The 13,094-nt window shown below is 42.4% G+C and overlaps 1 protein-coding gene and 1 long non-coding RNA gene across 2 annotated transcripts; one reads left to right on the top strand and one right to left on the bottom strand.

Moving 5' to 3' along the window:
- Window positions 1-47: 47 nt before the first annotated feature.
- Window positions 48-1,349, bottom strand: LOC109404309 (larval cuticle protein A2B). Its single transcript, XM_019677142.3, has 2 exons — window positions 1,168-1,349; window positions 48-1,076 (listed from the first exon to the last, which is right to left on the bottom strand). The coding sequence occupies exons 1-2, from the start codon at window positions 1,174-1,176 to the stop codon at window positions 711-713; spliced, it is 375 nt and encodes a 124-aa protein (XP_019532687.2). The 5' UTR covers window positions 1,177-1,349; the 3' UTR covers window positions 48-710.
- A 2,857-nt stretch (window positions 1,350-4,206) lies between these two features.
- On the top strand, window positions 4,207-12,117 carry LOC134287193 (uncharacterized). Its single transcript, XR_009997106.1, has 2 exons — window positions 4,207-5,845; window positions 8,739-12,117. It is a non-coding gene; the product is annotated as an uncharacterized LOC134287193 (long non-coding RNA).
- Window positions 12,118-13,094: the final 977 nt, after the last annotated feature.

The raw sequence follows: 13,094 nt of genomic DNA, 5'->3' as shown, positions 1-13,094 counted from the left end.
TATGAAGAATGGCCACGAGAGTCTGTTATTCGAAACAGCAGTACCTCTTACTTTATAGTTCATTGCTTTATAATCTTTATTAAAAGTACTTTCAGTCGTTGGATATTCTTATGGAAGATTTCATTGAATAAACTATCTTTCTGTTAATGATCATCTCATACGCCCTAACTTTAGGTTAATTAGATTCAAGAAAATCTTAAGAATCATCACAAAACTAGAATAAATTTAGTATTCAAATTTTCTTACAGTTCTTAAGAGCTCCCCGAATCTTTTGAGTTTCAAATTATTGCCTGGAGCATCTTGCTATACAATTCGTCTCCTTGCCCAACAAAATCAACACTTGGATAAGCCAATCTAGAAAAATCTTTCGAACGAACTGAATTACCACTAAATATGAGCAGAAAATTTCCTTCTGCATACGAAACATACAGTTGGTTGGTTAAGATACTGGAAAAGATCAGAAGTGTTGGCAAGGAAAACTGTTTGGCGGCTAACTCGAGTTGATGGCAGAACATCACAAGCTCAATCTAGCTTAACGCATATTCAAATTTGATTCACCTAATTTCTTGCCTAAGCTATGACTAAGTATCACAATTCACAAATTCATCGAGTCATTTTGATCGACACAATCCCTACTCAGCACCCGTAGTACTGAATGGCTGATTTGGCGAAACGAAGCATTCAAAAAACTGCTTGCCTTCTGTCACTTCTCAATAGTGGGCTTTCTTGAAGTTGGCAGGTTTCTTGACGGGAGCCGCTGGTGGGGCAGGGCCGTGTCCACCACCTCCACCACTTCCGCCAATCTTCGACACATGGAAGTTGATTCCTCCGTGGGCATCAGATTCGTACTCTACCAGGCGATGGCCACCGTCAGCATCTTCCAGGGTGTATTGGCCCTTCACGTGCTTTCCTTCCCGCTGTTCCCACTGGGTCTTGTGATCTCCGGTGTGGTCATCCTTAACTCCGTATTCGAACTTGTACTGCGCGGGATGGTGTTCCTCCTTAGATTCCTGAGCCGGATGGTTGTACGGCAGAGCCATGGCTGCAACAGCCAAGCAGGCCAGAACTGCAACGATCTGCGCAAAATGAGCAAGAAAGTAGAAACAAAAATAATTAGGTAATTGAGTCTAATTGATAATTTCGCTTTATAATGATTCACACTCATACCTTGTACATTTTGGGTAGAAAAGAGATGGTTTTCAGCTTCGGTTACGGTTGCTGTTGAAGCTGGTGTGGATGCTGGGAGTTGACTGATGATGTACAGCATCGGTGTGCGAACATTTATAGTAAAAATTGAAGATGTTTGATAATAATGATCGACTTTTGAGGCAATTTTGGCAGCGTGTTGACACCACGTGAGGTGGGTATATGAGCAATGTGGGCTACTTAGGAAACATGGTTTGCGTCTTCTTCATGATGCATTTAATTGTCAATCGTTTCATACGATGGGTTTTTTAGCAAGCCCTCTACAGTGAAATTGCCCAGAAAAGAAATTGATCAGTTATCGAAGTTGCAACATTGAGTTGTTTTCAGCCAAACATCATTCCCACCCTTTCAGTGGTGATGGTGATAATTAAGATTAATAGCTGTTGGGTACCTACTAAAACTGTTTGTTTAGGCAAAACGAATCTGAATTTCAACAGCTGTTCTTATCTTCCCAATTACTGGAAGCATATAGTTCATTATGAATTGGGGGCTCTCAAATCAAAGAATATATCTTTGTTTCAGTCCATGATGTACCAAGATGATCCAAAATACAGTTTGTTCTCAGCAGAGCATGAACCGATTTTCAAAAACTTAGGCTTTTATTCAAGAAGAATACTGCCGTGAATCTGAATGATCTTTCAGCTGCGTGAATAAAAATATTTAGTTCGTTCTGTAAAATCGGAAACAACACCAAGTCAGGTTGTCCCATAATGAAAAGTAATAGTCATATTACGGAATTGTTCACCCAACAGTACAAACCCGAACATTGTTTCAGGCAGTTTTAAATTTTTCACAGTTACTAACGTTTGAAACAATTTGTGAAATTTTGACAAATTGTGAAGTGACGATCGCAGAAGAGAACACTTTGGCAACACTGCTATAATCGGTTTCGGCTTTCCTCCGGTCTGAAGAAAAAGTATTTTTTTTAATGTTTTTGAAACCGAAAAATCGCGAATCCGGTGGTACTTCTTCTTCTTCTTCTTTCTGGCTCTACGTCCCCACTGGGACTTGGCCTGCCTCGCTTCAACTTAGTGTTCTTTGAGCATTTCCACAGTTATTAATTGAAGGGCTTCCTTTGCCTGCCATTGCATGAATTCGTATATTGTGAGGCAAGTACAATGATACACTATGCCCAGGGAGTCGAGAAAATTTTCCCGACCGGAACGGGAATTGAACCCGCCGTCTCCGGATTGGCGATCCATAGCCTTAACCACTAGGCTAACTGGAGACCCGAATCCGGTGGTACATTATCCAGTAAAACCGGTTTTACCAGGAAGAAGTGGATGATAAAGGATGGCTAACTTCTTTAAAGAAATAAATCGTGTAAAAGTGTCCGAGTTTGGGGATATAGTTCATCATAATGGGCGGCCATTACGCTCCCTTGCTTCAATCGACGGTAGACGCGATGCTTGTTAGTGTGTGTACCATTTCGAATGCGATTTTTTTGTCTTTTTTTTTTGGCCCGGGAAATGTGCAAATCTGAAAGAAGCAGCTCATAAAGGTATATAGGAGACATGTCCCATTTGTCTGTATGCCGATATAAATATATACATCATGAATATCAATTGGCTTCTTTAGCGGTGTTGAGATAATTCCATATTCTGAATCTGCATGCGAAACTGAGCCGAAATCCAAATTTTCATGAATTTTGGTGCCCGGGAACCTATATAAAAATCAATTTGAAGTTTGTATGAGAGCGATTTGTCGAATCACCCTTCGTCGCATTTTGTACTGGGTGGAGCTGTCAAACAGTTGCCCAGCTGTCAAAAGGTGAATTCAAAAAATCTCTTTGAAATTGATTTTAGGTACCAAAATAAAGTTCTAAAAATCTGAAAAAAATCATAGTGGCTCAGGAAAAGGTGCTCTTTCGTATAAAATCAAAAAATCGATACATTTTTCTCAATTTAAAAACCCAATTGGCCTTTTTCGGGGACGGACCGTGGCACTTGCCTTGTATGTTTGAGGGAGGAAGGTTCTTCCGTGACTTTCTTGTGGATCTGGTTTGGCCGCACAGTTCTTGTGCCGTACTCTCGGGTTCGGCTTTTGGGATGAGCTGTGGACGGTTGGGGTTGGATATGTCGCGATGACATTTTCAGAACTGAGTATAGATAAGATGGTGAGTAAAAACTATCCTCCTTTCTTGTACTCTTTACCAAAGTAAGCGCGCTCTTTTGCCAAAGAACTGATCGTGCTGGTAACGACCAGGATTCGATAGACATTCCGAAGCTTATGTTTCAGGTTAGGGTGAAGATCTGATGGAGTCATGCCTCGGGTTTGAGGGATCACGAGTCTGGGGAACCGAGGGTTGGTTTACGCTGGGGGGTTTATCGATTGGTTACCCGCTGGTGGTGACCAACCCATCAATTTTACAGTACGGTCTGAAATTCGGTTCATCGGGTGTGTGCTCTTGGGGATTTGAGGTGTGGCTTCGTCGTGTAAATTCAATACTTGGGGCTTGAGGAGAGCGTTTTGCGGAGATGGGATGATATTGTTATTTTTTATTTTCGGCGAGAGGAGGAATTCATCTCGCCTTGGTGTGGGTATAGGTGACGCAACAAATTTAAACTCACGTTACTTCAATTAATTGGCGTTCATTGATCTATTTTACTCTCCAGCTATATACATCTATTTAGATAATAAGTTTTGCAATATAGAGAAAATACAGGTAGTAGGTATACATTTATTTTTTATAAATAGATATTTTGCATATGAAAATGTTGTCTCTTGGAATATATGAGTACATCAAATACAACTCATGACCCTTTTTTTAATTTTTTTGTATTTGTGAATTTTAACTTAATGCTAATATTTCACACCCATGACTCACATGACTCATCGGCAATTGTTTCTGAAAAGTAGTTTAAAAATAAATAAATGATCAATACTTCTGAAGTCTGTAACTCACCCCAGTCGCTGTTATCAGACTCATCGACATCGAATCGAAGATCTCAAGCAATTTTTTATTGAATCTATCCTTATCCGTCGCTAATTCCTTCCACTCTGGATGAGACAGATCACCGTAGCGTTGCATGGTTTGACGAACGCTGTTCCGCCATGTGAAGCTGGGCCTGCATGCACACAGGCGCCGAGCACGCAGCCGGGCCGCACAGCGGAGTGGATGGGATCGATCTCGCCGGCGAACATGTCCTCACCAACGCATCTGGTACAACCGTACTTTCTTTGTAATCCTTCGCTTCCCTAGTAGACGATTGATCGATGGGCGTTGCGAAGAATCTCCGGAACTACGACATAAATTGGCCATATTTTGAACAATTTGTGTCTCATATCCTCTCAGAGAGCGACGGCTGTATTTGGTTAATACGGCAACTTGTGTACGTACCGTATATCATAGATGGGGCAATGACCGACTCGTAGATTATAATACCTAGTTCTCAGGAAGGCTTGTACCTTTTAAGGAAATCCATAATCGCCCTAGATACGTGAACGGCGTTTCTACAACGGGTTCGCACGGTGATTGGGCTCTTCAGTTTCGCTGTTCGATACACCCCCAAATAGCGTAGAGGGTCCAACGTTTTATATACCCGCCCACATACCTGCAGCTCTGCAACAGGTTCTCCTTTAGGCTCTCGGATCAGGACTTTGCATTTTTCCTCGTTCAAATTGAGACCGACATACGAAAGATATTCCTTCAGCCTTGAAAGAATGAGCTCCAAATCATGCTTAGTATCAACGATAATGATTAAATCATCCGCGAATGCCAAGATCATCGGAAGGGTAAAACAATCAGTCTGGTTCAACCTCAGGTTGGGAACATCGTCAACAACGGACTCAAGAACAGCCTCCATGATTAAATTGAAAATGGATAGAGGACAACCCTGTTTGATACCCTTGGAGCGACGAAACGGCCTGGTCAGTTGGCCTTTCCACAATACCTGGAGCTGCTCACCCCTTAGACACTCCAATATCCGATTAATGAACGGGATCGGTGCATCTTTCGCTGAGTAAGGAAAAGAAAAAAAAAGAACATCAGTGGGTTGTTGTAAGAATCAATTAAGTATTGAAATACCTCGGAGTATCACCGGAAGGGAGTCTAAAGTAACCCGATCAAACGCCTTTTCGATGTCTAATGACATGAGTGTAGGATTTCTAACAACACAGTAATAAGCCACAAACAATTGAAATCAATTTTATTCATCACTGTATTTCTTTCTATTCAATTTAAATTCACTGCACATTAACTCAAACCTTTCTTTCACCAAACCCGTTTCAAAACTGCCAAAGCAAGCACATTTCCATTCATTTCTCCCAGCCGTAGCGTAGGCGAGGCTACAGGTTTCCTTTTCGTTCATCTATCTCTTCTCTCGCTGTGACTACCGCTATCCGCTCGCGTTCTCCGATGTCACCTGCCGTCATCTGGAAACGATTTTCCAGAATCCACTTTGATGTTTACGTCTAGCCTTACACGCTACACTGAAGCAAACCTCCGGAAACATTTCAAATCAAATATATGTTTATTTTCAAATTCACTTATTCTTCCTACAATCAGGAGCGTGGATTCTCCCCCATATCATCTTTCCAGGAGTATTCTCTGCAGCACATGAAGATGATCTATAGTGAACCGTTCCGGTAAAAAGGCAGCTTGGTGGTGGTAGCCTATCGGTGGAATCTGGTTCTACAGGTTGTAGCAGTCAGGAGTTTTGTAAATAAATTTTGTAAATATAGTGTGTTAATAATGGAATGGAAATAGATTGTAAGAATACGCACTTCCCATTAATGAATTTGAAATGTATTTAGTCCCTTAGAGTAGGCAAACGAGCACTTAATGAGGTGCAAACGCTTCCTTGGGTCGAGGCCATTTGTTTTCTTGATAAGGTGGGAGAGAGAAGGCAGCACGGCTATCGTTCAAGTTATCCAACGTAGCTGTGTAGTCACGAAACTACACGAAGGGTTTCGGGAAATGACGCACTTCCGGGTGCGTCCGAGATACACTTCCCCTTATCTGAGGCGTGAAAGACTCGAGCATCTCGTCCGTGATCGTCTACTGACTTAGAAGTCCCCGCGTTTGTTAGCTAGTGTTTCGTGAGCCAATTGCCAAAGTTTCCTCGCACCCAAGCGCGGACGACTTCTGCTCCCCAACGGACGAAGAATTCCCGGCAATTGCCGAACCGCCGGAAGCGGACGGATCCGTTTCCATATCTGTCCGGGAGGCCCGGGGACCTTCGAGTGGAAGAATTCCACATGCTGGTTCGTCCATTGTCCAGCACAGCCGCATCAACCGCCAAAACCGCCATCGCATTGGTAGGAGCAACCGCCATTGCGTACCTCAGCTCTGTGATTGCCACCGATTGATCAGCCAAGCCAGTGGGATCATCGACCCTAGCAGCAGGTCATCGACTGCTGTTCAGTAAGCCCAGCGACATCTCGGTGAGTCAAAACCTTTTCTTTTTTGAACGGAGTGCGGCGTCCGTTGAGGGTGCCGCGGAGGTTTTTTTTGCCAGTCTTAGACTGAAGACCGAAAGGTAGCTGCAAAGCCAACAAAACCCGCTTTTGAAGAACCGGAACCCGTTGAACGACTTCTGCGGATCAACGTCTTGGCTCCGTGAGAAATGCGTGCGTGAAACGCCATCGTTCACCACCGCCAATCAGTTTCGGGGAATAGGAGCGCAGCCCATTACACTGCTGTTCTGCCTAGGAAAATGACGTCATTAGAACATTGAGAGCACTGAGCACAGATAGTCAGATAGGGAGGAGTTAGAATTCGCACACACGCTAGGAAGTAGTAGAGAGGAACGAACACACACTATGATACACCAAATTTGAATGTTGTACCCTACTGTTTCCAATAAATGTTTGATTATATGTCGTTAGAATGATAAGTCAATAATAATCGTTTCATTATAAGTCCAAATAAATGTAGAGTTCAGAGTTTCCTTCCTAGCCATTTGATCATTTAATTGCGTTTATCATCACATAGCATGTTAGTAGTTTCGTTGTCCCGTCCTCCACGTCAGTGAGTTTGATTGGGTTGTTGAGTGTCTTCCAGGTCAGTGAGAAATCTAGTGATGAACGGAGAGAGTCTGCCGATGATGAGAACTTCTCACTAGTGAAATCTTGAGGGTACGGGTGGTCTCTCACCGTTCTTGTTGCGATAATAGGGTGTTCCCGTTTGGACGTTTTAGTGCGTAGCCAGCTGGATCGATCCGTAAATCCTTTCAGGAATTTTCAAATGGACTCGCCCTTAGGGGATCTCATCCGGGCAATATAATATCGGGCGCGTGGTCTCCCTTGTGGAGTGGCGCTTAAGCCACGCGTTTTATGCTGGATCGCCCAGCAGCGGCTACAAATTAGCGCCCAACGCCCAAAAATACCTTAATTTACAAAATGCACAATATCACTCAAAGATTCTTCACAAAACCACAATGACGGGACAAATTACATAATATCCCAAAAAACTATCAACATGTGAACCTTAAACTATCCATAAATACTTCATCAAAATTTCCACAACTACATATTTTCCATCAGACATTCCATAAATTCATCAAAATATCTCGAAGACCTTTAGAACAGCAGTGTAATGGGCTGCGCTCCTATTCCCCGAAACTGATTGGCGGTGGTGAACGATGGCGTTTCACGCACGCATTTCTCACGGAGCCAAGACGTTGATCCGCAGAAGTCGTTCAACGGGTTCCGGTTCTTCAAAAGCGGGTTTTGTTGGCTTTGCAGCTACCTTTCGGTCTTCAGTCTAAGACTGGCAAAAAAAACCTCCGCGGCACCCTCAACGGACGCCGCACTCCGTTCAAAAAAGAAAAGGTTTTGACTCACCGAGATGTCGCTGGGCTTACTGAACAGCAGTCGATGACCTGCTGCTAGGGTCGATGATCCCACTGGCTTGGCTGATCAATCGGTGGCAATCACAGAGCTGAGGTACGCAATGGCGGTTGCTCCTACCAATGCGATGGCGGTTTTGGCGGTTGATGCGGCTGTGCTGGACAATGGACGAACCAGCATGTGGAATTCTTCCACTCGAAGGTCCCCGGGCCTCCCGAACAGATATGGAAACGGATCCGTCCGCTTCCGGCGGTTCGGCAATTGCCGGGAATTCTTCGTCCGTTGGGGAGCAGAAGTCGTCCGCGCTTGGGTGCGAGGAAACTTTGGCAATTGGCTCACGAAACACTAGCTAACAAACGCGGGGACTTCTAAGTCAGTAGACGATCACGGACGAAATGCTCGAGTCTTTCACGCCTCAGATAAGGGGAAGTGTATCTCGGACGCACCCGGAAGTGCGTCATTTCCCGAAACCCTTCGTGTAGTTTCGTGACTACACAGCTACGTTGGATAACTTGAACGATAGCCGTGCTGCCTTCTCTCTCCCACCTTATCAAGAAAACAAATGGCCTCGACCCAAGGAAGCGTTTGCACCTCATTAAGTGCTCGTTTGCCTACTCTAAGGGACTAAATACATTTCAAATTCATTAATGGGAAGTGCGTATTCTTACAATCTATTTCCATTCCATTATTAACACACTATATTTACAAAATTTATTTACAAAACTCCTGACTGCTACAAGGTTTTCCAATATCCAGCTGGCGTTTATCTTATAAGCGGTGGAGGTCAAACAGATCCTGCGGTAGTCGCTGATGGTCCTGGGAGACTTCACCTTCGGAATCGGCACAACTATTACCTGCTTCCAATCAGAAGGAAGCTTTCTACCCACACTCGCGTAAGCAATTGATGAAGCTCTCTTAAAGTAGCCTCATCACCGTACTTGAAAAAATAAGCATACAGTGTATCGACCCCAGGAGTTTTCCCGTTTTTTAGTCTGCTGCCAATAACCTGTATGTCTCGCAGTGTAGAAGCCGGCAGTAGCACGGACGCAGGTGGTTCTTCTATAGATTCAGGAAAACTTGAATCCTCCTCGTCATCTAAAATCCATTCACTCAATCGAATTGTTGCAGGTGATTATCGGAAGCTTCGTTTTTTATTGAACCGCTTCAAATACTGGAAAGTGCGGTTTATGCGTTCTCCAGCAGAAAACTGTTGAATGCTCTCGAAGAATACCTGGATCTCCTTCTCTTCGTAGTCACGAATCTTCGAACGCAAAACCTCGCGCGCCTCCGACAATTTGTGTGCCCACTTAGGATGCGCAGAGCGATTGTACCAAAATAAGTATTTTTTCACAGCAGCGAATGCTAGTCGACAATCTCGGGTGGGAGGGACCGAGAAGGTACTATGTAGAATCTCCTTGGCAGTACTTTGCACCTTGGTATTTAATAGATGTCAGGTATCCTCAACAGTAGCAGGAGGATTAGCTGGAGGAATAGTCTCAGACAATCGAGTTTGAAATCTCTGTCGTACATCGGGCCGTTTCAGTAGAGCAGGATCGATCACATGCCTTGACCTAGATAAATTTCCAGCTCCAACTGCCGTAGTGTTCTGTGTAGGGTTTGGAAGGCTAGTGTTCGAGTCGACAATACTACACAAAAGCAGCTTGTGGTCGGTAGGAAGTTCTTGAGGGAAAGTGCAGTGTAGTCGTCTGAGGAAGAATGCGGACTGAAGAGATGTGAGTAAATGATCAACTTGACTACGAAATGTTCCGTTAGACCAAGTCCATTTGAAACCTTGGTTATCATTGAACTGAGTCGAGCGAACCGCGATAGTGTGTAGACAAAGGAAAAGCTTCATCTGCAAGCCGTTGCTATTAAAATGCTCATGAGCTGCATACTTCCCGATAAGACGCGCTTCGTCAGGACTCAAGCGATTGCACAAGTTCCAGATAAGTACCTAATTTCAAACATTTGAATGTAACTTTTGTACTGCTATTGATACAACAACGCTGCTACGCCATACAAAGAATCTTGCGCTCCGTTTTCGTTCGAGACCTACATTCGACACTTCCTTATTTCGATGGACATAAATCTGCTTTAAACAGTTAGTCTGAATGCATGACCTACTGACAATGATAATCTAAATAAAACTATCGAACGAAAATTCTCCAGTGAAGTGAGGCAAGGAAACGAGCAAATATATCTACAAAATGTGTGGGTTGGATGCTGTACCAATAAAACAGAGGTAGGTACCTACCAATCTCATCAGATTTGCGGAGAGAAATGCAATTTCTCAGCCGCGACGACGACCAGAGGCTAATCCGTTTCCCAACAACGCAAGACATATTGCTTTCGATGGTGTAGAAAATTCCACGCGCGTAGCGCAATCTTGTTGGCAATAAATCCCAGAGCCTAGAGAACACGCTGCCCACGAGAGGATCCTGATCGTGGTCGTAATCCAAGAGCCGGAACTTTGAAGCTAAGTCTATCCAGACAAGACAGGCCCAAACAGAACACAATTGATAAATAGAACAAAAGATCAATAAACCTCCGGGTTAAGGTGGACAACGGCACCCACGTTCAGGTAAACGAATTTGCATGCTGTCTCCTGTGCAAATATTTCTTTATTTCTCGATGACGTAATCTCAGTATGAATGATTTATGATGTTACGATATGAAAATGAAATACTAAGACAATTTATGCGACATTAACTAGTGGATGTCAGTAGCCCGATCTAGTTTACAGACACCTGAACCGAAACATTCTTCAAATTGAATTTTAAACAAGCAGGAGGTCTTATTCTCCGCAAAAAAACCTAATAAACTTTTTTCAGCCGGATGTTCTATGTGGTCAGTGCAGGTTTCGTTCCCAATTTGAAATCAGATATGGCAAGACCGACAGATATCCATCAGCAGCTCCTGAGGGTGATACTGCTGTACACTGCTCACAAAGTGCTATGTTCAACCCAGCCAAGCAGAAACCGCACCCACCTATTCTCGTGTATTCCCATTCATTGTGCTGTGCCAAGCAAGCAGGTCGCCACATCATAATCGTAAGTTCGCGCATAAGTATATAACAGAGTAACCGCAAACAGCACATTGATTAGCGTGACCTTGGCGTGGTTCTTGGAGGAATAATTTGTTCTGATTTAAATTCGAGCGAGTAAAAAGGGAACCCAAAAACCTGAATCGGGAGATTGTCAATCCATTAACATTTTATTGCGTCCTGATGGGGTAAAAATATACTAATCAGTTTTTTTTGCTTAGTAGATATTTTACACAATTATGATTTCTGGTTTGGAATTCGCAAGCCTTACGCAGCTCAAAATCCTGTTTTGTTGCTGAATTGTCCCTCCCTTTACTGATTTATCTTTTGTTAAAAAATATGTATGCCCCACAAGCTAAATGCAAATAGAAAAAATGGATCTATAGTTGTTTTATTCTCGAATTCTGAGTTGACCTGATAGGGTTCTTGGTTGAAATTTCTCAAGGAGGCCGAAGTACCAATTTCAATATTGAAGAAGGGTCCACAGAAGATTTTCTTGGGGGGAGGGTCTACTTAATTTCTCTGGGGTGCCACTTATAGAATCCTCTTACTAACGCCAATATATACGTTTTCAAGTAACAAAAGTAGCGACAAGATTTTAGTATATAAGCGGGGTAAATGCGATGACTTATTCAGTGGATAACTGACACTAAGGAAGATTCCAGGGTTGTTACAACAGCGCGGATTTCGGAAATTTCGCGGATTTTGCGATTTTCGCGGATTTGGCGCGAATTTACCCATGAAATTTGGCCCTCGCGCGGATTTGGCGCGGAAATGATTTTTGTAGTGGGTAAAGCGATAAAATTGAAAGATTATCGACACTTGATAATAAAATTATGAAATGTGTTTGTTTAAATTGCCATGTTTGGATGTTTTAATGCATTTAGCATCACTGGTTGTCGGTACATTAATAGTTACTTATGTAACGAGTTGCAAAAAGTTGATTTTTTCAGCACGAGTCGTACATTTATCCAACGAGGCTTGCCGAGTTGGATAAATACGAAGAGTGCTGAAAAAATCGAGTTTTGCAACAAGTTCCATACAAAATTTTATGCAATGATTTTTTCATAATGCAACCCATTTGAGTTTTCATTATGCAACTCATTTCAGTTGCATAATGAACCAGTTCGGAAAAAATGGCCATTATGATACCAAAATGAGTTATATAAAATGTAAATTAAGATACTGAATTGCATAAAAAAATATGTTAAACTAGCTGTCTCCGGCAAACTTTTGCCATGCCTACTGCGTTTTTTAACGTTTCGAGTTCAAGTCACAAAGCCGACGCAAATCGGACGTTATGCGTGGTCCTACGTATGCCATTGCGTTTATACAGGGTGTTAGGTTCGTGAGTGCAAACTTTTTAAAGGGTGATAGAGGACCATAAATGGTGAAAAAAAATGTTCTACGCATATGGTCAAATCTCAACCGTTACGTAGTTATTGAACTTCCCATGTTTTTGACTCTCATAGCCTTAACTGGCTATAACTTGAAAATGGCCAAACTTATCGCAAATTTTTTAACCTTATTCGAAAGATTATTGAATTTTCTATCAAATGGCATCTTTGAATCGATTGGTTTAGTTAAATAACTAAGTTTTCTAGAGCAAAATTGCTCAAAATAGTGTGTTTTAATTTGTTTTTGTCAATTAACTTTGAAACATGCGTAATAAATTAAAATTCTTTCTTTGGCAGAATTGTGGCCCCTGTTCCACTCTGCAATTAGTTCTTTGTCATCAAACGTCTATCTCTTACTGTTTTATTGCAATTTCGATTTAAACATCTCATTTCAGGTCATAAATTTGCAACTGTCAAGGTAAGCTCTTTTTTGCGCACTGTGCCGCACATTTAAATCGAAATTGCAAGAAAACAATAAGAGCTAGAAGTTTGGTGTCAAAGAACGAAAGCTAGAGTGGAACAGGGGCCACAACTTTGCCAAAGAAAGAATTTGAATTTATTACGCATGTTTCGAAGATAATTGACAAAAATAAATTAAAAACCACTATTTTGATCAATTTTGCTCTAGAAAACTTAGATATTTTACTAAACCAATT

This window comes from Aedes albopictus, chromosome 2, assembly GCF_035046485.1.
Source record: "Aedes albopictus strain Foshan chromosome 2, AalbF5, whole genome shotgun sequence".
NCBI classification, from domain to species: Eukaryota; Metazoa; Arthropoda; class Insecta; order Diptera; family Culicidae; genus Aedes; species Aedes albopictus.
This window is presented reverse-complemented; position numbering and strand designations above follow the sequence as displayed.